Here is a 25,746-nt window from a genome sequence, read left to right as displayed (position 1 = left end):
CACGACTGAGCGACTGAACTAAATGTAACCGAACTAGCACAACATTCTTTCAAATGACCAGGTTTCCAGAATCATTCAAATAAAGGCTAACATAGCCTACTGTAAGTGAAAAACAAAAATCACCCCGAAAGAAAAATTGAAGGAAGTGATTGAGATTGATCCTTCTTTGAGCACTATTTGGAACAAGAAGAAATTAGTGTCATGCACATAAAATTCCACGTGGCATATATTTCACTTCTTCTGAAACATTGTATTAGAAAGTGCGTCAACATGGTATGTCCGGGTATGTCCTGACTAGATTATCTTTTGTGACATGACTACAATCATTATTTCATGGCTTCTTCTCTACAGCCTCAATTTTGGGTCATTTTGCTTTTCCAACAAGGGTGATATGGTTCATGTATATTTAAACTTAATTTGATTCTTATAAGCCTTCTCAAATGAATACATAAGCCAGAGTGAAAAAACAAAACAAAACATATTTTTAAGATCGTATGTCCTAATGTGGAGCTGGAAAAAGATACTGCGTGGGAATCACAAGTGGCTGAGTCCTCTATGGAGTTTCTGCATGAAATTCATTATGTGGTTGGCACTCTACTCTCTGGTCTTGGCTCCTTCCCAGTTCATGTTGGCCGACTTTGAGACCCCTGGCTATCATTAAAGTTGACTGAGAGATAACTCCTGACATCCTACAGAGATGGCTATGATTTGTCAACTTGCTGCAGTGAAATACAGCTCTTGCCTAAGTGAATTAAAATTACATCTTACTGTTGGGCCTTGCTGATTTGCTAAGCATTGTTCAATTCCCAGCTGTAGGTTTCAAATGGGAAAATAACATGCCAGCCAGCATTCTAAAGAGATGTGCTCTGAGAATGACATGAAATAAAGCCATGGAGATTTCAAGTGGCTGAAAAGTATTCAGACCCTGTTTTCATTTATAATTATCTTTTTTTCCCCATGTAACATACATTGCTTGTGGAGAATATGCCCTGTGAACTTTGTGACACATAAATATGGAAAAGCAGTTTCCTAGATCCATCCATGTGAGTGGCTGGTACAATGAGGGACACAGAACTGCAAGCCAAGATGACAACTTGAGTTTCAAGTTGACTTGGGGTTGTTGAACAAAACACTGCATTCATTTTTGCAAAGAAGAAAGATAAGATACAGGAGTTATTTGGAAAACCTAAAGAATTAAATACAAATTTGCCAAGGCCAGATGAATAAGGATTAATTGACAACCCTTTAGGTTGCTGAGTGATACAGCTTAAATAGCATGGAATATATCTGGGCATGTTATAGAAGGAAACAAGTTCAAGTACCATGAACCTAAGAATTATTTTTCAATAAATACCTAAGAGATAGTCACATCCACTATGCAGAAGAAGTTGTATGTATGGGAGTGGGCTATGGCTGGGTCAAGTTGAATGAGAGATTTAGGGAGCTCTTCTGAGTCGCAAGGCTGCAGAGAAAAGAGTCTTTCATTGAAGTTCATTGCCTGTGTACCACTCACAACACAGAATCAGGACATGTGGGCTCTGGATCTTGTTCTGTCACTAGGTAGCATACTGAGTCATCTCTCTCTCCCTCTTTGGATTCTCTTTGCAAGTTCCTCTTTCTCTTCCAGATGTCTACAGTACAAGGATGAGTTAAAGCCTCCTGGATTTACGGTTTCCACAGACACCTGAAGTCATTTGAACACAACTCTGTGATGAAACTTTCTTCTCACCCAATACTGGAAAAAATTTATGAGATATATGATAGTTAAGGGGCAAAAAAATTTTAAAGTATTTCTTGTTTATTTAGCATAAGAGGTCTTTCTCTTCTCTATTCTCTCTTGTTTCTTCCAAGTAGAAGCAAGCATTTCATCTCAGAAGTCTCCATCTTTTACACTGGAGTTAAGGGATATATATATATATATATGTTTATATATATATATTTATATATATATATATGTTTATATATATATATTTGTATATATATATGTTTATATATATATTTTTATATATATATGTTTATATATATATATTTTTATATATATGTTTATATATATATATTTATATATATATATATATACTTATATGTGTGTGTGTGTGTGTGTGTGTATTCAGCTTTTAATTGCAATTTTATAATAATCAGAAGCCAAAGCAGCATTTGTAGGAAAAGAAATATTCTTTTTAAGAAAAAGCACAACCACACTACAGATTTAAAAATTAAAATGAAATAAAATGGCTTTCACATTTGTTCCTGATTATTTTGTTTGCCAGATTCTTGCTCACAACAATGTTTGGCTAAAAGTGGTATCAGGGTCCCAATGGTGAGATACACTCCTCAGCAGTCCTCAAGTTCAGTGCTGAGAATTTAGACATTATCATTTCTTTCTCAATAGTAACGACTCTGAAATTTCGGGCCACACAACCACGAAAGAACTTGTCTTATGACTTCTGCTTGTGCCACCAGCACATACATTCTTTCTTTGCCTCTAAGCCAAAGCCTTTCCCAACGTTCAGTAGACTTGTGTCAGTGGCTGAATGTGTAATGTCACCCATCTCCATGAAAAGCACTGGATAACTATTATGGGTCATGATTTCCACCTCATTAATATGCTGGTGACTTGTCTGCATGGTTCCTTGTGCAAACTGCACATTTCTTAATTACATTGATGTTTTCTTGGTACTAACTCCCCCACCCCTCTCAGTGACAAAGATGACCGTACTTCCCAAACATAAAGTTTTCAGTTAGAACTGTCTATGTGGAGGTCATAATACCTTCTCTCATGCAGCAATATTTTAGAGATAAAAGTTCAAGTGGATCTGCAAATTCAAAATGGAAAGCAATCTGCACTGGCAAAGCTGAAGAGTGAACCTGTCTCAGGTATGCTCGGCTATTTCTTGACACAGGGGAGACTGACTCCGGGTATTTTCCATGGAGTCTGAGCTTTTTGTAACTTTTAGGCACTCTGGGTGACCCACAGCAATGCTGTTTGTAGGGTGAGGGGCAGCAGCTTTGAAATATTCACAACCAACACAATTTTGATTAAAGAAAGAACTCTGGTTTTTAATAGTTTTGATCATTAAAAAAGTTTAAACCTGCATAGCAATCATTTCAAAAATAATTATTTAATGTTCCATAATTAAACTGTACACAACCTAGTCTTGGGACATAGAAGCCAGTGAGGTGAATCTGGAGCAGTCCTGTGCAGTCCCCCGAGTCAGGAGTAGAGTTTCCATTGGCCATTTTTTTTTTTTTCTGTCATTCTGTTCATCTTAGTTTATTTGGATGCTTGGCACAATCTGGCTCCGCTGCTGAGCGGACCTGCACGCGGCAGAGAGACAGCTGACCCTGTCCTCCAGCCCTTCTCGCGGCCCCTCCCCGACTCGGCCAGGTTCCTCAAAGCCGCTCGATGTCTCGGTATTTCTTCCGCAGAATAGAGACCTGGTCTTTAAAGAGGACGGGGTCCAGCCTCATCTGAGAGTGGATCAGCGGCATGTAGCCAAACCAGCTGGCAAACGTATTCATGCAGCTCTGTCGCTGGGCAAAGTGGTCAGGGTCAGCCCAGCGGGAAGCCCGAGAGGTCTGGGGAAAGGGAGAGAAACAAGGAAGATGATGAGTGGGTGCCAGGTGAGAGGGACACACGGTGGGAAACAAAGTCGGGTGCAGTGGGCATGTGTTAGGGCTCTGGGTCTGGCCTGGCCACCATGGCCGCCCCATCCATGTGGCTGGTGAAGATGCAAGCACAGGTCCAGATTTTCAGCCTTGCTAGATGTCTTCCCCAGACCTGCCACGTTCCCTAACGTCCCAAACAAAGATCCACAGGCACTGACATAGTCTCTGGGCCATGAAGAACCTGCCAACTGAGCTTCAGCTGTTGTGGTCGCTCAATAGAAAACTTCTTTTTGCACTTGGGGGTAAATACAATGACTCATAATGTGTGTATGCTTTCAAAGATAATTTTTTAAAGCCCTCCTGTGAACTTGGTTGATTCTGGCTAAGTAGAAAGATGGTTGCCATCACTTCATTCTCCATGTTGACCTTGAGACTGGTTTAGATCATTTAAATGACTGACATTGATTTAAAAAAGAGCCATAAATGACCCCAGTGCTGAAATTTAAATGGACCAACAAAGCATAATGTCTTCATCTTTGTATGAAACAAGGAAAAGGTGGGCTGCCCAATTATGTTGGAAAAAAATCCATGAACTCACTAACGTCAATAGGTGATTATTTAATGATACATATATATAGGTATGTGTGTATAACATGTTTGTATCCTCATACATTGTTAGAAAATACTTTCATAGGAAGGTGCATTTTGCTGTGAGAATCACTCAGAGTCACTATAAAACTACAAGTGTCAACATGCTTTAAAGTAACCACCGAAGGTAAACATAGATGTTAAGTTACCTTGGAGCAGCAAAGCAAAAACAAAATACTATTTGTAAAGTGTTTTCATGAGCTCATTTGAGCCTCACAACAACCTAATCAAGTGATCTACCTGTGTAATAACATTTCCACTGTACAGATGAGGAAGCAGGTTCAAGGAAGTTAAAATTGTTTGTTCAAGGCTAGAAAGGGGCAGAACTCAGGCTTCATTCTTTTTTTTTTTTTTTTTTTTTGATGTGGACCATTTTAAACGTCTTTATTGAATTTGTTACAATATTGTTTCTGTTTTATGTTTTGGTTTTTGGCCATAGGGCATGTGGGATCTTAGTTCCCTGACCAGAGATCGAACCCATACCCATTACATTGGTGGGTGAAGTCATAACCACTGGATTGGCAGCGAAGTCCCCAAGCTTCATTCTTTACCATTGGTACTAGAGGAACTCTGCTTGGTAAGTCAGAGACAGTATCAGATTAAGCTGACCAGTTGAGTCCATATCAGAGTTGACAGTTCCAAGTGATAGTCGCTCGTCATGTCCAACTCGATGCAACTGCAGCTTACCAACTGCAGCCCACCAGGCTCCGTCCATGGAATTCTCCAGGCAAGAACACTGGTGTGGGTTGCCATTCCCTTCCAGGGAATCTGAGCCTGGGTCTCCTGCATCATAGACAGATTCTTTACTGTCTGAGCCACCTGGGAAGCCCTAGGGAGCTCCATTTTGCTCCTATTATTTGGGATGAGCCTGTAGATCATTCCTGAATGACCTGCTCATCTCCAAAAGGCCAGACACCCTGTATCCCAGCAAGTGCTCACATTTGTGAATGGAAACACTGTTGAGATCCTAAGCTCATTCTTATTCTCTTACAAATGAAAAAAAAAAAAAGAGTCCACTACATAGTAGTGTATATGTTAATCTCAAACTCCTAATTTATCTTTCCTCCCCCACCACTATCCCTTCTGGTAGCCAGAAGTTTGTTTCCGTTTTGTAAATAAGTTCATTTGTATCTTTTTTTTTTCCCCCAGCTTCCACTTATGAGAGATATCATATAATATCTGTACTTCTCTGTCTGACTTACTTCACTTAGTATGATAATCTCTAGGTCCATCTATGTTGCTGCAAATGGCATTATTTCATTTGTTCCCATGTCTGAGTAATATTCGACCACATAAAGAATCTTCGTTATCCGTTCATCTGTGGATGGACGTGTAGGTTGCTTCCACATCTTGGCGATTGTAAACAGTGCTGCTATGAACAGTGGGGTACATGTGTATTTTCAAATTAGAGTTTGCTCTGGATATATGCCCAGGAATGGGATTGCTAGATCATATGGTAATTCTATTTCTAGTTTTCTTAAGGAAACTCCATACTTTTTTCCATAGTGGCCACACCAATTTAGAGAGCTTTTATATTCTTGACATAAAGATACCCTTGACTTTCATCTTCCCAATTATGTGCCAACCATATGCTCCCTCAGGGCTTTTGGACGTGGTTTATTTCCTGGTATCTCCTCGTTATGTTTCCTACAAGAAAAGTGTTGTCCTCATTACTGCAGACTGAGCCACCAGTGAGCAAAGCAAAGGAGGAGGGGTCTCCTTCTCTTACCTGCCCCATCATTGTCTCCTTATACTGCTTCTTTTGGGTCACTTTGATTGGAGGCAATTTTGTCACAGCAGACACCAGGAAATTCATGAGTATGTCCTCACAGTTGGCCAATTGGTCCACCATGTTCTTCAGGCTGGCTGGCAGGTAATGGGTGTAAAGGTAGTGATAATATCTGTAAAAACCAAACACAGGTATCAGCAGGGGCCATCACTGTGTAATAACAGCTGGTCTTCCTTGACAGAAAACACATACCCATTCTTTGAATCCCTAAACACATCATGGATGATGATGATGACAATTATCATTTATATGGTACTTACTGTACACCCAGTAATGTTCTAAAGTGCCTTCTCAGAAATTCCTCACTTAATCCTTGTAAGGAACCTATGATGTAGGTACTATTATTATCCCTGTTTTACAGACAAGGAAACAAGGTACAGAGATAGCCACAGATGCAGATACTGTCTGTTCAGTCTAACTTTAAAATCAGGCTGGTTGGTTAGAAACTTAGATATAAAAGAAGTTACTTACACATATCATTACAAGCTGCTTTACAATTTTAATTATTGGCTTAATTAGAGCTGTATTCAATACTATCCCATAACTCTGGTTCCAACAATACAATCATTCCATTTGGGGGGCCTCTAAGCCATGTATTTCCTCACTGTTAGAGCTATTAATCTGGTGGTCAATCATTATGGAGAACACACAATTAATTTGAATTATTTCTCACCCTACTATTTTTTTGGAGGGGTATATATATAGCACATATTGCTCAAAAGTAATGGTGCTAATGGTAAAGAACCCATCTGCCAGTGCAGGAGATGAGACACAGGTTAGATCCCTGGGTTGGGAAAATCCCCTGGAGAAGAAAATGGCAACCCACTCCAGTACTCTTCCCTGGAGAGAGTCCCATGGACAAAGGAGCCTGGTGGGCTACAGTCCATAGGGTAGCAAAGAGTCAAACACAACTGCAGTGACTTAGCACGCACACATGCATATACAGCACATATTTCTAGGAAAAATCACTTGACCGAATCCGATTCACTGAGTGCTGGCAGCAAGAAGAAAGAGGCGGCATCCTGAAATCAAGACCCGGTCACCCCAAATGCTTATACCTTGTGCATTTCCAACTCCATCCCCGAGACGACAGGAGTCTCTATTATTATTATTATTTTTTTTTTTTTACTAAAAAAGACGAGGGTGAGAGTGGTATGTTCACCTTACAAAGGAGTCGTGATTTCAAGAATGACTCAGTCGGGAACAATAGCCTTCTACAGTCACGAATTTGGCCATCTTACCTGAGTCCCCTGGCTTTAAAGACCAAATCCAGGCAAATAGCTCCAAAATGTTTATTCCCAACCCTGACCTTTTTCAAAACACTCTTCAATGTCCTCACATGCCCAAGATTGAACTCCTCTATTTTCCCTAATACCTGTTCCATCTACACTCTTCCCCAGCTCTACTGATGGCTTACTCTATCCTTTTAGTTCTTCAGGTCAAAAAGCCTGAGTCATCAAACTCTATATCTGGTCTGTCAGGACATGATGCTGGAGTATCTTCAAAATACACCCACAATCTGATCACTACTTCCCACCTCTGCTGCTCACTTCCTAATCCAGGATCCATCATCTCTTATCTAGATAAGGTCAGTCAGCTCCTAACAGGTTTCCCTGCATGTCCCCTGGCCCCATTTGTAGTCTGTCCTCATCACAGCCTTCACAGTGGATGCCTAAAACATAAGAAAGACTGCCCTCCTCACACCCCTCCACTGGCTCCCATGTTACCTAGAAGAGAGGCAAGTCCTCATAATGGACAGCAGTGTCTGGCATCTGGGCTCCCATGATCTCTCTCACTTGCCTGCCTCTCACTCCACCTGGGTCACATTGATCTTCTGGACATTCCTCCGGCATCCTGCCTCAGGAATCTATTCCAGCTGCCCCCTGCACCAGAGCACTCTTCCGACAGGTACTCTCCCGCCTAACTTCCTTTCCTCCTCTCAAGTCTCCTCTCAACTCTCACCCACTTAGGGTGGATTACCCTACACCCCCCAACCTGCCCCTTCTCCACCTTTGGTACTCCTCATCCTTTAAGCCAGAGAAGGCAATGGCACCCCACTCCAGTACTCTTGCCTGGAAAATCCCATGGACAGAGGAGCCTGGTAGACTGCAGCCCATGGGGTCGCTACGAGTAGGACATGACTGAGTGACTTGTTTCACTTTTCACTTTCACGCATTGGAGAAGGAAATGGCAACCCACTCCAGGGTTCTTGCCTGGAGAACCCCAGGGACGGGGGAGCCTGGTGGGCTGCTGTCTATAGGGTCGCACAGAGTCAGACACGACTGAAGCAGCAGCAGCATACTTTACGCTGCCCTGGTTGACTTTTTGCTATATAACTTATGTCCTAACATATTATGGAATTATTAAGTATACTGTGTCTCCCCTTGCTAGAATCAAGACCTGTGTCTTTTTTCTATCTTATTCAGTAGTAAATCCCAAGCACCTACAGCAATGCTTGCTTAGTTGGAGTTGCTTAGTTGCTCAGTCATGTCCGACTCTTTGCGACTCTATGGACTATAGCCTGCCAGGCTCCACTGTCCAAGGTATTCCCTAGGCAAGAATACTGCAATGGGTTGCCATGCCCTTTTCCAGGGGATCTTCCTGACCCAGGGATCAAACCTAGGATCTCCTACATTGCAGGTGGATTCTCTACAGTCTGAGTCATCAGGGAAGCCCCAGAACCATGCTGGGCGGTGCTCCATGAAGTATTTACTTTGTTGTTCTTCTACACATTCAATCCCTCAACACACCCTGAGGATGTCTCCACATCTCAGACTTGCGGAAGATGCAGATCTACCATCACTTCTAACGATGCAGTAAGCCAAGAGGTTTTACTGGTTTCAAAGACACATGTTAACCACATCAACAAAACTCAAACAGGGATGCAGACTAATTTTCGCTAAGGTTGTTAACAAGACTTGGCCCAAGTTCCAATTTTTGCAGCAGCCAGAAAGTCATGTAAGGAACAGTGTAAAATGATGCCCAGGCTCCTCACTTGTGGTAAATAGCAGCTCCTGTCAACACCATGGAGTAGTCGTTCGTCCACTTGGACGTGTAGCCCCACCGCTCCTTAGAGTTGTCCCAGAAATGGCTGCGTGCGGGGTACCCCACAATCCTCTCGGGGAAACTCTGCCACACGGTGAAGGCAAAATCCACCTGCAGACAGAACACAAGCCAAACAAGCAATCAAGTGTTAACAAATGTCAACAAAACATTACCTTCCCCCTGCTAATTCGTAATGCGAAATCCTGGGACTGTTGGGAAACATTAATTCCACGTATTCATCTGCAAATTAAACTGACTGCTTGACATTTTGCCCCATAATTATGCACATTTTTAATGTTTTCTGTTAAAGAAACTTCAGATTAGTGTGGAGATGAAAGAAGGAAAAAACCCAAACAAAACACTGGCGAATATGTCCTATAGAAATCCAGTCTGTTCAAGCTTAAAAAAAAAAAAAAAAAATCAGTTGCTTTTCCCACCCCCGCTGCCCCACAAAGGACACGTGACCATTCATGGGTGGGAGGAACAAACGCATCTGTTTTATAAACAGGAGCAGATTTTCTATATACATGCAACATATGAATATATAGCATGTAACATTACCAGCACAATGCAAAGCCATAGTGACTAAAATCAAGGCATCCACTTAAAAGCCAGAGAAAAGATGTTTAAAAAGCACACAAGTTCTAACAGGAATAAGAGCAGGTATCATCAGGCCTCTCAGGTGTGAAGATGCTCAATGCAAGGGAAATTTAGAAATGTACCCACAGTGAAAAATCACTAGGAGTAAGTGAGGACAAGGCCAAATAAAGCCATGGGATTATTTTAAAGGAAATGCAATGAAATGACTTCCTAATGTTCAACATTACCCAAAGCATGTACTCTGAAAGGGCTACAAACATTTGTAGTTAGCAAATGAATAGTCGGTTTTCAAATGTGTGCGCTCACTTCTGACTTTCCATGATTATTTGATAAATAATAAAACAATACACAGAAAGTTTAACAAAAAGGTAACAGAAATGCTCATAATTGTGTAATGCTTATAATACGACAGGCATGGTTACAGGTACTTACATACTTTAACTCATTTAGTCCTCACGATAACCCTGAGAAGCAGGTAATTTTATAGTCTCCAGTTTACAGAGGCGGGGAAGCTAACGATACGGAGGTTCAAGTATTTTTCTGAGTTAGTAAGTGGCAGAGTCAAGACATGAACTCAAGCCATCTGGTTTCAGAATCAGGGTACACTGTTATCATAGCCTCACTTTTAGCTCTGTTGCTACAGTGTGGAAAATAATTTCTCTTATACAGGTTACACGTCCATCAACAACCTTTCCCCTATAAGTAAAGCAAATGGAAATTTCATATATTCCACATATATTTCAAGCCTTGGCATTGTGATGGTGGCTGAGTGATGCTGGCAAGTCCAATTCCTGACCTCCCAGAGGTTTAAAAGCAGAGAAGTTGGGAATTCCCTGGCAGTCCAGTGGTTAAGACTCTTGTGTTTTCATTGCTGAGGGTGAGGGTTCAATCTCTGGTCAGGGAACTAAGATACCACAAGTCACATGGTGCAGCCAAACAAAAAGAAGGCAGAGCAAATAACTGTTCATAACAGCCCTAAAGTGGAAACGACCCAAATGCCATCAACTCATGAATAAATATGCCAAATACGGTATATCCATTCAGTGGAATATTACTCAGCACTAAAAAGGAATGAAATACTGATGCGTGCTACCACATGGATGGACCTTGCAAACATTATGTTGAGTGCAAGAAGCCACATACAAAAGGGCCCATATTGTGTGATTCCATTTACATCAAGGGTCCAGGGAAAGCAAATCCACAGAGACAGAAAACAGATCGGTGGCTCCAGTGGACAGGGAGTGACGGATTAATGGCTACGGGGTGTCCCTTTTGGATAATGAAAATGTTTCAGGATGAGGTAGAGGTAATAAGTGTATAACACTGGGAAGGTACTAAATACCACTTAAAGATGGTTAATTTTATGCTTTGTGAATTTTACCTCAATTACAAGACAAAGCAAATAAGCCTAAAGACGAGCATTTCCCAAGCTTTCACCATATTCATTACCATTGTTGCTTCTTTTGCCACATTCCCACAATAATATACATGACTTAGTTAATATTTTTCTTTAAACTGCCTATACTTCTTTTGTTTGTTTGTTTTTAAGCACCATTCTAGGTAAACAGGTCAGTGAAATTGTAGGTTTAGGAAACACCGGTCTGAGTGATGTGCAAGGGTCCTTTTTTCTCCAAATTCTTGGGGCTTAGTTAAAAGACACAATTTTTGTAAACACCCATGAATTTAACATTTTATGAAGAATTTAGTCTGGTGCCCTGACTCAAGATATGAAAAGCTTAACAATATAGCTTGTGCATGCATGCTCAGTAGCTTCAGTCATGTCTGACTCTCTGCAACCCTATCTATGGTTGGTAGCCTACCAGACTCCTCTGTCCATGAGTTCTCCAGGCAAGAAAACTGGAGTGGGTTGCCATGCTCTCCTCCAGGGAATCTTCCTGACCCAGAGATTGAACTCATGTCTCTGCACCTTCTGCATTGCAGGCAGATTTTTTACCACTGTGCCACCAAGGAAGTCATGGAGGGGGAAGCAGGGGGTTGGGATATACATTAAGAAAGTATGGTGGGACAAGGGGCACCTCAAAGTTAAAATACAGTAGGTGAGTGGACAGTATTTGTCAGAAAATAGAAATCAGGTCGTGAAAATCTGCACCTTGTCACTGGCATTCACAACTAATGGTGCCAACTGGTGGGACAGTGCATTATGCAGTCCATTGGCAAAGAAACAGCCTGACTGTCAGCACTCTTTGGGGTTTTCCATTATCCTTTGAAAGGGAGACGCAGACACTGGCAACTACTATAGAACCCGATGGGGTGTTTTCATCACATGAATTCCTCCCAATCTCAAAGCCGTTTCAAGTCATTTCAAAGCAACTCAAAAGTAAATTCCGATAAAACTATGATGCTTGTGATAGTTCTCTTTTCAGGCTGCTCATTAACACATCAAAGCAGGCAAAGGTCAGCTTATGGCCTCTTCTCTTAAAAACCAACATCTGTTTTGAGAGTGTGCAGCAATCCAGATAAATGTAAATAACTAGAAAACCAACTCTGTCTAATATCCTTTATAGGACGCTATTTAAAAATCTATCCTTAATACCACAGAGAGGCTTTTAAACAAGCTAAGGATCCTTAGAGAGGAAATAAAATGAACCAACATCTATTCACCTAAAAGAGAAAACAGAAATCTTTGTCCTCCACCATGTTGGGCAACACAACTGCACTACTGATCAGTTACAAGGTAAATCAGAGGGCCAGCCTCTTAAATTTACATCTCATGTTCAAGCCAAGCTGACTTCTCATTGCTCCACATACAACACATGTTCTTCCTGGCGTGCGCTGAGAGGCTGGAACTGCTGTTCTTTGAAAAGATATCCACTAGCATGTGGATCCATCACAGCAGCTGGAAGTTATTTCACCGTGGGACAGGGGGAAACAAATCCTAGCGTGAGATCTATGGCCTCGTGCCCAGGGGAGGACAAGAGGTGAACCACACTTCTGGTCCTAGGGTAACGATTTAGGTGTGTGCTGTGGTCTTGACTAACCGTTCTGCCATGACAGTGTGCTGCCTTTCCTTTGTCCACTCGCCAAGATCCACTCTCCATCCTTCTCGTCATGCCCTACGCCTGAGACAATGGGACGCTGTGGATTGCTCAGCATGGGCTTCCTTGCTGGCTGCTTGGGTCAGGTCAACTGTAGTTGCTGGCAGGAAAATTAGGTGGGACAGAGGCAGGGCAGTATTTCTCTCCTGCTCTCCCCACAAGCCCTGGCTTTGGCACCAGAGTCCTGGCAGCTGCTGCATCCCTCCACGATCATAGTTCTTGCAGGACGATGGCCTCTTCATCTCCATTCCTCCTCTCAGGACTGCTATTGTTGTTGTTTAGTTGCTAAGGCATGTTCGGCTCTTTTGCAATCCTGTGAACTGTAGCCCTCCAGGCTCCCCTGTCCATGGGATCTTCCAGGCAAGAACACTGGAGTGGGTAGCCACTTCTTGCTCTAGGAGATCTTCCCGACCCAGGGACTGAAACCACGTCTCCTGCTTTGGGTGGTGGATTCTTTACCACTGTGCCACCAGGGGGGTTGTTCTCAGAGACCCTGGAAACACCACTCCCTTCCTTCACTCCTTCAGGCACAGAAGTGGAAGCTGCTTCCTGCGCTCACCACTCCCCAGGTGCCTCTCCATCAGCTCCTATGGGGCCCTTTAACCCCAACCCATAGTCATCCTCCATCCCTTCGTTTGAATCACTTGCTTTGAATTCTGTTTGCTGCCAGGACTCTGCCGGCTCCAGGCAGGAACTGTGTAATCAAAGTACCTGGCACGGGGAGCAGAACAAACCCATCCCACCATAAATACTTGTTGAATGAATGTGCGCCGGGGGTGCCAGCTTCCTTTGCAGGAAGCAGCAGAAAAATGCAAGCTGGAGTGTCGCGTTCCCTGCATTCCATCACTGTCATTCCCTTTGAACATGAAGCGTCTTTCCCCTCTTCTCCCCCCCACCCCAGCCCCATCTTTCTCCTACAGCCTCACACGTGACACAGTTGGCTGTGTGCTCACACTTTAATCCTTGAAGCACGTATCTCCCCAGGATCACTCATTCACCAAGTATTTACAGGGCTTGCGCTGCATAGAAAGAATCTGACCAAGGCAGACCTGCATAGAAAGGATCTGACCCAGGGCATGTGTCCCGGGGGGTGATTTTGGTTGCCCTTCCACAGAACATCTGCTCAACTCCATTGGATGGAAACTGGGAAACATCCGTGGAATTGAAGAGTAGCAGAAACCAACAGCCCAGGTTAACATGAGTCCTAGGTATGGGGGCAGCAAGCCGTTAGAATCAGACTGGTACCCAGGAAAACCTCTGGGGCTAAGTGTTGATGTTTACATTAAGAAGATAATGATATGAATGAAATTATTCCTACGAATAAAAAGGAATAAAAGAAGGGGAATGGGGTGAGTAGCTAAGTCTCCAAGCTTTTTAGCAACTACCCTGAATGATGTATTTCCGACCTGCTACATTTTTGTGTAACTGTCTCTGGTCCCCTCTTTGGTTTTAAGCGAGGTTTCAGAGATCAATACTCATTCGAGTTGTAAAAATTGGTTTTCTATCATATCTATCTTTCACCTTCTCTCTCTCCCCCTCACACGTGGCTCTGTGCCATCTTATTTTTGGCACAAATACCTGAACATCTGAAAAGGCAGGGATCTCCATCTCAGCCTTCAAATAAAACTGTTTGCTCTCGCGTGGGTGAAAGAAAACGTGCATTTCCAACCAAAACGGAAAAGCTGCCTTTAGAACCCAGAAATAGTGTTCCCCAACAGGCCACACACGCCTGCACAGCAGTAGGAGGATCATGAAAGATGGGGGCTTTGGATCGTGTGGTTTCAAGAAAATACCAAACAGGCAGCCCTGCCCGCCTCCTCTGGGTCCCTCTGCACACCTGCCTACACCTGTGCCATTTAAAAACAAATCCAAAAACAGGAGGGCAGACAGGAGGGTGAGGTGAGGCACAGCCTGGCAAGTGAGGAGCCAATTAGCAGAGGAAACAAGGGGAAAATGCCCTCATCAGGGTTGATTCAAACCCTCTCTGCAGGAAGTTCTGAAAAATGTTCTGGGCTTGGCCAAGGCAAGGGCAGAGGAGGTGCCGGCACCCTGGGGTTTGAGGTGACTGCCCGCAGGGCCCGCCACCCCTCCTGAGAGGCTGCTTACCTCCGTGGTTGAAAGCACGGTGTCCTCGTCAAGGCTGAGTACAGCATCTGTGATGATGTTGTCATAGGGCAGGAAACGGCTGCTCATCACCTGGGAGGTACGGGGGGTGGAGGGGACAGGCAGGAGGCAAGGAATCGGGTAAATGGAGAGTCTTGTTTCAGGGAGAATTCCCCCCGCTTCATCACCTTCACAAAGGATGCTCAACCATCATATCACCCCTCAACATAAAAGGCTTCCATTTCCCATCAGTCCAGATTCACTGAATTCCACCATTACTTGGCACCTACTGTGTACAGACACCTTGCCAGTCAAAGGGAGGCCAGAGGTAAGTAAGATATACCCCCTGTCTTGGAGGAGTTCACAGTCTGCAGGGAGACCAAGATGACCAAGACCAAGATGCAGATCATCAGTCCTGGCCTGCTATGAGAAATGCCAGGAAATAGGAGGTTGCAGTAACCAGCTGCTTGGAAAAGAAACGAAGACCTCTGAGAAGTGACCCTGATAGCTAGGAATCCACCTAGTGTAAATAGAAATGAGGGCTCACAGAGGGCTCAGTAGATGCAAAGGCAGAGAGTGGACAGCCAGTGCTCTGGAGGCCAGGAAAGAGTGGATGAAAGGAGCAGTGATTCCAAGCATGGGACACACGCCACTTGATGGCCGCCAGGTCATTTTAGAAGGTGCAGAGACAAATATTTAAAAATTTCTAGTCTTCATTTTAGCTCAGAGAAGCAAAAATATGTATAAATACATATTAATAGCTAGAGCAATAAGGAGTAGTAGTAGAGTTACTTAAAGATAATTTCATTAAATTGAAAAGTAAGCTGATTTAAAGAAAAATATTAAATAAACAATAGAACATGTGGGCCATGGATTAAGGAAAACTGTAAAGCTAGTATATGCATAAGATTTGGGCAGCTCCAGGATAAGGCATGCTGAGGTGAGTGTATGTGTGTTTCTATATGTGTATGTGTGTGCCTGTGTGTGTGGTGAGGATCTAAGGGATCAGTTGGAAAATTGAGACCAAAGAGACTACGACAGTTACAGCTTATACCTCTGGGCTAAGGTTTCCATAGAATAACTAATAAGAATGATGATATAAGAAAAACCAACATTTTTTAAACATTTACTGTGTGCTGAGGAATGTTCCGAGTTCCTCTCATTTCATCTTTATAACAACCCCACTGTATACATAAGAAAACTAAGGTACAGAGAGGTTGTGTCTTGCTCACAACATTCCATCCAGCCCTCACAATCCTAGGTAGCAGTCCCCAACATTTCTGGCACCAGGGACTGTTTTCACGGAAGATAGTTTTTCCACAAGCCAGTGGGTGGTTGGTGGTGGTGGTGGTGGGGATGGTTTTGGGATGATTCAAGCCCAGTTCCATTTACTGTGTACTTTATTTCTATTATGATTACATCAGCTCCACCTCAGATCATCTGGCATTAGATCCCAGAGGTTGGGTACCCCCTGGTACAGCACACTTCAGTCGCTACACTCTTTCCGTCTTGAGGTTGAAAGGACCTCAAAAGTGAACATGGAGCACAATGGCGATCTCACATTCACCACCCTCCTCTAAAAGGCATATTAACTGTTATGTCATCCTCTCCCAGTTCATTTTTGGAGACGGAGAAAGAAAACACTTGTCATCAACTTTCAAGGCATGAAGGCCAGTGAAGGAAGCAGTTAGGTGCTGGAGGCAATGGGAAAAGGGGACACTTAGTCTGGCTGCCAAGGGTGAGCTCTCCACAAATCTGAGAATGCCTTTACCCACTCATCCCACCCAAAGCCCAAGCTATATTTATATCAGGAAGCCAGCTCATCCACAAGGCTCATCTCAGAGTCAGTTTATAAGTCTGTGAAGCTATTGGATGGCTTAGGACGTTAAAGGATGGAAAATGTCCACCAGAACGCACCTCTAGGAGCTCAAGGGACATATCTAAAGCATAAATGGCTCCAGGCTCTGCTCCCACACATCTGTCAACTGGGTCAAGTGTTTGTTTTTTTTTCCCCCCTCAGCCTTTCAAAATAAAATAAAATACAAAAGCAATCAGCAACCCCATATGCACAGGGCTCAGAAATCTCAGCCTGAAGCAATTCTCCTGACACTGTTTCCCTGTCCATTGACTAACACAGAAACCATTAGTTGCCAGCTTAGCAATGCCCTGACCTTTCCCTTGTTAAGCCTACAGGGGAAGAGCTGCAAAGACAAGGCCTATAAATTCAAAATAGAATTTCCCAGCCAAAGCAGCCAACACATCAATTTTAAACTCAAGGCTAGACGTGGAAATTTAAAATGGGGAATGAGGAGGACATATGACTTCCTTCCCCTGTTATGGGCCCAACCCCTGGGTTTAAAAGAATCCATTTCTTTTTTCTGAACCTGCTTCATCAACAAAAGTTAAGCACCCATAAGCCAGCCACTTCCAAATTCTAGTGTAGAAACTAGTGGCTCTTTCTCAAATACCCTGGAGTTCTAAAAGCTCCATGAATTAGCATGAAAGGAGCATGTACTTACAAAGTCAATCCAGAGTAAGCTGGGTTTCCCTTGTTAACTTGTTTAAGAAATATTTAGCTACCATAGGAGCCCGAGCCCGTCTAGAACAAACAAACATGACTAGAAAATGACAAAGGCTCAAGAAGTTCCCTGTCAGGACTTCCCAGGTGGTTCAGTGGTTAAGAATTTGCCTGCCAATGCAGGGGACACAGGTTGGATCCCTGGCTGGGACACCAAGATCCCACATGGGCAACTAAGCCTGTGTGCCCCAACTACCTAACCCACATGCCACAACTAGAAAGAAGCCTGTACACTGCAGCAAAAGACCCCACATGCCCCAGCTAAGACCTGATGCAGCTAAACAAATAAATAAATATTAAAAAAAAAAAGTTCCCTGTCCACTTGGGAAGCTAAGAAATGTTTGTAAGTAATTATACAAAACACAAGAATTACTGACATTTATCAAGCACCTACCATGTAGACCCATTTTGTACGTACATTTATATATGTAGTGTCAAACTATGTGATTGATACTATCAAACCAGTTAGGTGTTAGGATTTCTTCCATTTACTGAAGGGGAGGGTTGAGGCACAGAGAGTTAAATAATGTGCCTGAGGTCACAAAAAAGGAAGTCTGACCTCAGAACACATAAGACAAACCATCAATTTACAACATCCCCTTAGAAAAGGAGCTGACATTTATCCAATGCCGAGTGTATTACAGGGCTGAGCACCTGTAATACAGTATCATATTTCTTCTTCAAAACGAGCCCAAGTCTTAGCCCAGGTGCCCTAGAATACAGAGTCTAAAGGAAGATTTGAGGGCAAATGCTTTACTAGGTGGTACAGTCCCAGTGCGGGGCTTCCCAGTAGCTCAGTGGTAAAGAATCCACCTGCAATGCAGGATCTGCTGGAGACACAGGTTCATTCCCTGGGTGGGGAAGATCCCCTGGAGAAGGGCATGGCCACCCACTCCAGTATTCTTACCTGGAGAATCCCATGAAAAGAGGAGCCTGGCAGGCTACAGTCTATAAGGTCGCACAGAGTTGGACATGACTGAAGTGACTTAGCATGCACATACACACACATGCATGCACAGTCCCAGGGCAGTGACAGTGAGGGGAAAGGAACCACATGACCTACTGGAGTCACTGGCCAAAGTCAAGGCTGCAAAATGAAATGTTAGTCGCTCAGTCGTGTCTAACTCTTTGTGACCCTGTGGACTGTAGCCTGCCAGGCTCCTCTGTCAATACTAGGACTCAACAAATGGCCAGCAGTCCAGACAGAAATATGGCTGGGAGAATGGGAGGTATTTTATAAGGCACATCTGATAAACCCTACAGGAAAGGTACTGTTATTATCATCATCAAATAGAGGAAAACAATTGAATGGAAAAGACTAGAGATCTCTTCAAGAAAATTAGAGATATCAAAGGAACATTTCATGCAAAGATAGGCTCAATAAAGGACACATATATATGGAATTTAGAAAGGTGATAACGATGGCCCTATATGCAAAGCAGAAAAAGAGACACAGAAATACAGAACAGACTTTTGAACTTTGTGGGAGAATGTGAGGGTGGGATGTTTCAAAAGAACAGCATGTATACTATCTATGGTGAAGCAGATCACCAGCCCAGGTGGGATGCATGAGACAAGTGCTCCGGCCTGGTGCACTGGGAGGACCCAGAGGAATCGGGTGGAGAGGGAGGTGGGAGGGGGGATCGGGATTGGGAATACATGTAAATCCATGGCTGATTCATATCAATGTATGACAAAACCCACTGGAAAAAAAAAAAAACTAAATATGCCATAAAACACAAAAATTCCATCTCTAGGCACTTACTCAAGAGAAATTAAACATGTGTTCATAAATAATCTTGTTCAAGAATATTCACACAACTTTATTTGTAATAGCCAAAATGTGGGAATAAACTAAATGTCCATCAATAAGTAAATGGGTAAGCATATAGGGCCATGCAATGGATTCACCAAGAAAAAGAAACTAGTTACTGATACACGCAACAACATAATTTAATCTCCAAAGGCAGGATGCTGAGCAAAAAAGCCAGGTATAAAAGAATGCTATATGATTCCATTTATATGAAAGTCTCAACACAAGAAATTTACTGTATAGTGGCAGAAATTATAGTGGTTGCTAGGGGCCAGGGAAGAAGGTGAGGACAGACAGGATAGGGGCATAAGAAAACCTTTCAAGATGATGGAAATTTTCTATATCTTGATTGTGGTGATGGCTATATTTGTCAAAATTCATGGAATGCTACACTTCTAATGGATCTTTTTTCACAAAAATTATACATCAATTAAATTGCTATTTTGAAAAGCAAAAAAAAAAAAAAAAAAAAGGACAGAAATGGTATGGACCTAACAGAAGAAGAAGATATTAAGAAGAGGTGGCAACAATACATAGAAGAACTGTACAAAAAAGATCTTCACGACCCAGATAATCACAATGGTGTGATCACTCACGTAGAGCCAGACATCCTGGAATGTGAAGTAAACTGGGCCTTAGGAAGCATCACTACGAACAAAGCGAGTTGGGGTAATGGAATTCCAGTTGAGCTATTTCAAATCCTAAAAGATGATGCTGTGAAAGTGCTGCACTCAATATGTCAGCAAATTTGGAAAACTGAGCAGTGGCCACAGGACTGGAAAAGGTCCGTTTTCATTTCAATCCCCAAGTAAGGCAATCCCAAAGAATGCTCAAACTACCGCATAATTGCATTCATCTCACAGGCTAGTAAAGTAATGCTCAAAATTCTCCAAGCCAGGCTTCAGCAATATGTGAACAGTGAAATTCCAGATGTTCAAGCTGGTTTTAGAAAAGGCAGAGGAATCAGAGAGCAAATTGCCAACATCCGCTGGATCACTGAAAAAGCAAGAGAGTTCCAGAAAAACATCTATTTCTGCTTTATTGACTATGCGAAAGCCTTCAACTGTGTGGATCACAATAAATTGCGGAAAATTCTGAAAGAGATGGGAATATCAGACCACCTGACCTGCCTCTTGAGAAACCTGTATGCAGGTCAGGAAGCAACAGTTAGAACTGGACATGGAACAACAGACTGGCTCCAAGTTGGGAAAGGGGTACGTCAAGGTTGTATATTGTCACCCTAGTTATTTAACTTATGTGCAGAGTACATCATGAGAAACGCTGGGCTGGCGGAAGCACAAGCTGGAATCAAGATTGCCAGGAGAAATATCAATAACCTCAGATATGCAGATGACACCTCCCTTATGGCAGAAAGTGAAGAAGAACTAAAAGAGCCTCTTGATGAAAGTGAAAGAGGAGAGCGAAACAATTGGCTTAAAGCTCAACATTCAGAAAACTAAGATCATGGCATCCGATCCCGTCACTTCATGGCAAATAGATGGGGAAACAGTGGCTGACTTTATTTTTGGGGGGGCTCCAAAATCACTGCAGATGGTGACTGCAGCCATGAAATTAAAAGATGCTTACTCCTTGGAAGGAAAGTTATGACCAACCTAGACAGCATATTAAGAAGCAGAGACATTACTTTGTCAACAAAAGTCCATCTAGTCAAGGCTATGGTTTTTCCAGTAGTCATGTATGGATGTGAGAGTTGGACTATAGAGAAAGCTGAGCACCAGAGAACTGATGCTTTTGAACTGTGGTGTTGGAGAAGACTCTTGAGAGTCCCTTGGACTGCAAGGAGATCCAACCAGTCCACTCTAAAGGAGATCAGCCCTGGGTGTTCATTGGAAGGACTGATGCTGAAGCTGAAACTCCAATACTTTGGCCACCTGATGCGAAGAGCTGACTCATTTGAAAAGACCCTGATGCTGGGAAAGATTTAGGGCAGGAGGAGAAGGGGACGACAGAGGATGAGATAGTTGGATGGCATCACTGACTCGATGGACATGATTTTGGGTAAACTCCGGGAGTTGGTGATGGACAGGGAGGCCTGGCGTGCTTCGATTCATGGGGTTGCAAAGAGTCGGACACGACTGAGGGAGTGAACTGAGCTGAGCTTCCTCATTTAATGCTTATCAAGCAGCTCTCTGATAACCACATTGCCTGACCCCAGCCCTTGGAAGGGTGTGACTGTATCTGCCACCTCTCCCATTGTGTTCCCACATGTCGCACAGCGTCCAGCATACAGTAGGCAGCCTACACTGGGACTGAATAGACAATGCGTGGATCATCTTGTCCACACAACTGTCACAGATCTCCCTGCATCCTGCTGAACTACATGAAAAGGTCCCTGTGGAAGCTCAAAGGATGATTTCAAATGGTGCAACTTAATACACTGATAATTCTTATTCTGGCTCAAGGATAGTTTACTTAGCATGAGACAATCTCTCACACCCTAAGTCTTTGGGAACCAACAGGGAAAGTCTCTTAGATGACAACCTCATTGTCATTTAATAGAGACTAATTTCTATTAAATTTCACTTAATAGAGACTAATCTCTTCAGAAGGAGAAGTGGGCGGCAGAGGATGAGATGGTTGGATGGCAGCACTGATTCAACGGACATGAACTTGGGCAAACTCTGGGAGAGGGCGAAGGTCAGGGAAGCCCGGTGTACTGCAGTCTGTGGTAGCAGAGAGTCGGACATGACTTGGTGACTGAACAACAACAAATTTCTTCACCATGGATACGAGCTACAAGAAAGCAGAAGCTTGAGAAAAGAGAACTCATCTCTGGCTGCCACAAACAGAAGACATTTCAAAGAGGAGGCAGCATGGGCTTAAAGAATATATGGAAATTTCGATAACACAGATGAAGAGTTGAGGGAGGGATGGTCAAGACCTACAGCAAATGGGAAAGACCACCAGTAAAGGTGGGCAGGGACACAGTGCGGTAAACTGTGAGTGATCAAGTCTGCAAAGGAAAGGCGATGAGAGAGGAGTCTGGGAGGGCCAGCAAAGGCCAGACTGCACACAGCCTCTGATGCTAATTGAAAACATTAGCAAAAGGAGTCCCTTAAGGGCTATGAGATGATTAAGAAGATCATTCTGTTCTAGGCAAAATGAGCTGGAGAATGGAACCAGGGGCCGAGCCAGGCAGCCAGCCCCCCTGAGAGTCTCTGATGGAGACCTCAAAGCAAAAGTAAGGTGGCAATGTCTTTTCTAAGATCAATGCGAGGAAGAACCACTGCTTTCATTGACACAACTAATTCAGATTAATCAGCTAAGCAATGCATTGATTAGCTCATGCATCACCACCACCAACTCATCTTCATCCTCATCATTTCCAAAAAGATTACTATTGCCAGGTCCTGAATTCATGTACTCCTAATATCTAGCTATGCACGTGGTAGGTATTATTATTTCCATTTTGTGGATGAGGAAACTGAGACTCAGAGAAGGAAAGTACAGACAGGGTCACATATCTCCTAAAGAGTTAATATTAAGACACAGAATTCCCTGACTCAAAAGCCTAGACTGTCACAGTGGAAAACAGTATGGCAGTTCCTCAAAAAACTAAAAATGGGGTTGCCATATGATCCAGCAATCCCACTTTTAGGCATATACCCAGGCAAAACTATAATTCAAAAGATATGTGCACACCTATGTTCATAGCAGCACCATTCGGAATAGCCAAGACATGGAAACAAACTAAATGTCTATCAACAGATGAGGAGATAAAGAAGGTGTGGTACATATATGCAATGGAATATTACTCAGTCATTAAAATGAATGAAATAATGCCATCTGCATGCAGCAACATGGATGAACCTAGAGAATATCATACTAAGCAAAGCCAGAAAGAGAAGATAAATACCATATGATATCACTTAATTGTGGAATCTAAAATACAATGCAAATGAACTTATCTACAAAACAGAAACAGACAAAGATATAGAGAACAGACTTGTAGATGCCCAGAGGTTGGGGGGCAGTGGGAGAGGGAAAGATGGAAGAGTTTGGGATTAGCAGATGCAAGCTATTATAAATAGGATAAATAGGCTGGATAAACAACTAGGTCCTACTGCATAACACTAGGAACTATACTCAATATCCTGTGATAAACCATAATGGAAAAGAATATGAAAAAGAATATGTGTGTGTGTGTGTGTGTGTGTGTGTGTGTGTGTGTGTGTGTGACTGAGTCATTTTGCTATACAACAGAAATTACACAACAGTGTAAATCAACTATGTGTGCTGTGCTTGGTCACTCAGTCGTGTCCAACTCTCTGTGACCCCATGGACTGCAGCCCGCCAGGCTCCTCTGTCCATGGGATTCTCCAGGCAAGAATACTGGAGTGGGTTGCCATGCCCTCCTCCAGGGGATCTTCCCAACTCAGTGATCGAACTGAGGTCTCCCTCATTGCAGGCAAATTCTCTACCAACTGAGCCACCAGGGACGCCCAAATCAACTATACTTTAATCAACTTGGTGCTCTGTGATGACCTAGAGGGATGGGAGGGAGACTCAAGAGGGAGGGGATATATGTATACTTACAGCTGATTCATGTTGTACGGCAGAGACCAATACAACTTGTAAAGCAATTATCCTCCAATTAAAAATAAATTAAAAAAATAGATAACTAATAAGGACCTATGTATAGCACAGGGAATACTACTCAACACTCTATAATGACCTACATGGGAAAAGAATCTAAAAAAGTGCCTATATGTATAACTGACTCACTTTGCCATACAGCAGAAAGTAACACAATTGTAAATCATCTATACTTCAACGAAAAATTTAAAAAAAAAAGTCCATGGCTGTCAAAGTAGAGGACAGTCAGAGACAGGTATAGTTTTGGAAAAGTAGTCCAGGGCCAGCACCTCCCAGGAGCAGGAGGAAGATGACAAAGAGCAACACCTAGGTGCCCCACTGCAGAAATGAAGATTCCATGCTGATTCCACAGTGAAGTCCCCTCGGGTCCTACCTTGCTTTCTCCTTCAATGACAATGACAGGCACGGAAGTGGCAGGCCAGCGGTGTTTGGCTGGAAGGGGCTTGTCACAATTCCATAGAACTATGATCTGAAAGGGATAAGGGGTCATCAGATGGCTTGGTAATGCTGGGTTTACATAGGCTTTCAACCCAACATTTCTTCTTAAAGACAGAGAGAGAGAGAAAGAGACAAGATGGTGTTCTAAGCAAGGCAGAGAGGCAGACTTCAAAACTGAATTTAAAGTGACTCCACTCCACTCTGTACACCTAAAACTAACATAACACTGTAAAACAACTGTACTCCAAAAAATAATTTTTTTTAGTGCGTCTACTCCCACACAACCCTCAGAACCCCATCACTCTCACAACCAGAGAGAGGGGATAAGAAGGGTAATCTAATAAAACTTATGTCAAGTGGGTAGGAGAAGGCTGGGGAGGAAAGAAGGTATGGCAGGGTTGTTGGCTCTTAAAAAAGTGGTTTTCTAAATTCTGGTGTCTTATGATGACGAGGAAGATAACAGCCTTGATCAAACTAAAGAAAAATGCACATTGAACATCTGCTATGAACTTGCACTACAGCAGGCAATGTGGGAGAAGGAAGAGAATTCAAGATGCGACTGGCGTGAGCTCGTGTTTTGGATTCTCTAGGATGGCAGCTTATTTCCTGTGACCTTATTATTGCCAATAAGTATGTTTAGCCCCCAAATGCAGACTTCAATGTGACTCCATTCTTTTCTCATATGTAAACCTTCTCGTGTAATTTACAATTCAGAAAAAACACTGTTAAGTGTAGGAGAGCAGTGCTAATTTGGAAAACACTGTTACCATAGATATCATCTTCTGCTCCCAATTTTATAATTAGTCACGGCGGCTGTGAAAGAAAAGTTGACGCCTCCTGACGCCAACGAGTCAGTTTCTGCTGTTGAAGCTTAGTTTTCTGGGTCTTTTCAGGGGCCTTTCCGAAGTTCGTTTTTCACTTTGACACTTAAAGATGAAATAATGTGTGTATGTATTCTTTAAAGAGTGTTGGGGGACTTCCCTGGTGGTTCAGTGGTTAAGACTCCTCACTTCCACTGCAGGGGGCGTGGGCTTGATCCCTGGTCAGAGAACTAAGATCCCACATGCCATGGAGCATGGCCACAAAATTAAAAAAAAAAAAAAAGAAAGAAAGAATGCCACTTGCAGCAACATGAATGGACCTAGAGATTATCATACTAAGCAAAGAAAGTCAGAAAGAAAGACAAATACCCAACCATATCCATTACTACTTATATGTGGAATCTGAAAAAAAAAAAAAAAAAGTGTTGGTATATATTTCACTTTACCCCAGAGCAAAGATCTCTTTGTAACCTACCCATTACCGGTACCAGGTTTCACTTCCAAGAACCTCTAAGCTGATGAAAAGGGAGTAACAAGGCATGACAAATGGAAGGGGAGTAAGAGGGCAGGACATGAGATGAGTCAGTGTGTAGCAGGGAAGGAGTGGGGGTCTCTGGTCCGCCAAGCGGCAG

The 25,746-nt window shown here is 42.9% G+C and overlaps 1 protein-coding gene across 1 annotated transcript in view; it reads right to left on the bottom strand.

The window, feature by feature from the left end:
• Positions 1-3,030: 3,030 nt before the first annotated feature.
• The window catches only part of EXT1 (exostosin glycosyltransferase 1), a 308,538-nt gene continuing 285,822 nt past the window's right edge, over positions 3,031-25,746 (bottom strand). Inside the window, exons 7-11 of the mRNA XM_043483365.1 lie at positions 24,229-24,324; positions 14,851-14,940; positions 9,039-9,199; positions 5,984-6,155; positions 3,031-3,576 (exon numbers count right to left, since the gene is read on the bottom strand). Of these exons, the coding sequence (XP_043339300.1) occupies positions 3,391-3,576; positions 5,984-6,155; positions 9,039-9,199; positions 14,851-14,940; positions 24,229-24,324 (705 nt within the window). The 3' untranslated portion in view covers positions 3,031-3,390. The remainder of the gene's footprint in view (positions 3,577-5,983; positions 6,156-9,038; positions 9,200-14,850; positions 14,941-24,228; positions 24,325-25,746) is intronic.

Source organism: Cervus canadensis, chromosome 12 (assembly GCF_019320065.1).
Source record: "Cervus canadensis isolate Bull #8, Minnesota chromosome 12, ASM1932006v1, whole genome shotgun sequence".
Taxonomy (NCBI): domain Eukaryota; kingdom Metazoa; phylum Chordata; class Mammalia; order Artiodactyla; family Cervidae; genus Cervus; species Cervus canadensis.
The sequence above is the reverse complement of the archived record's forward strand: the minus strand, read 5'-3'. Positions and strand labels throughout refer to the sequence as shown.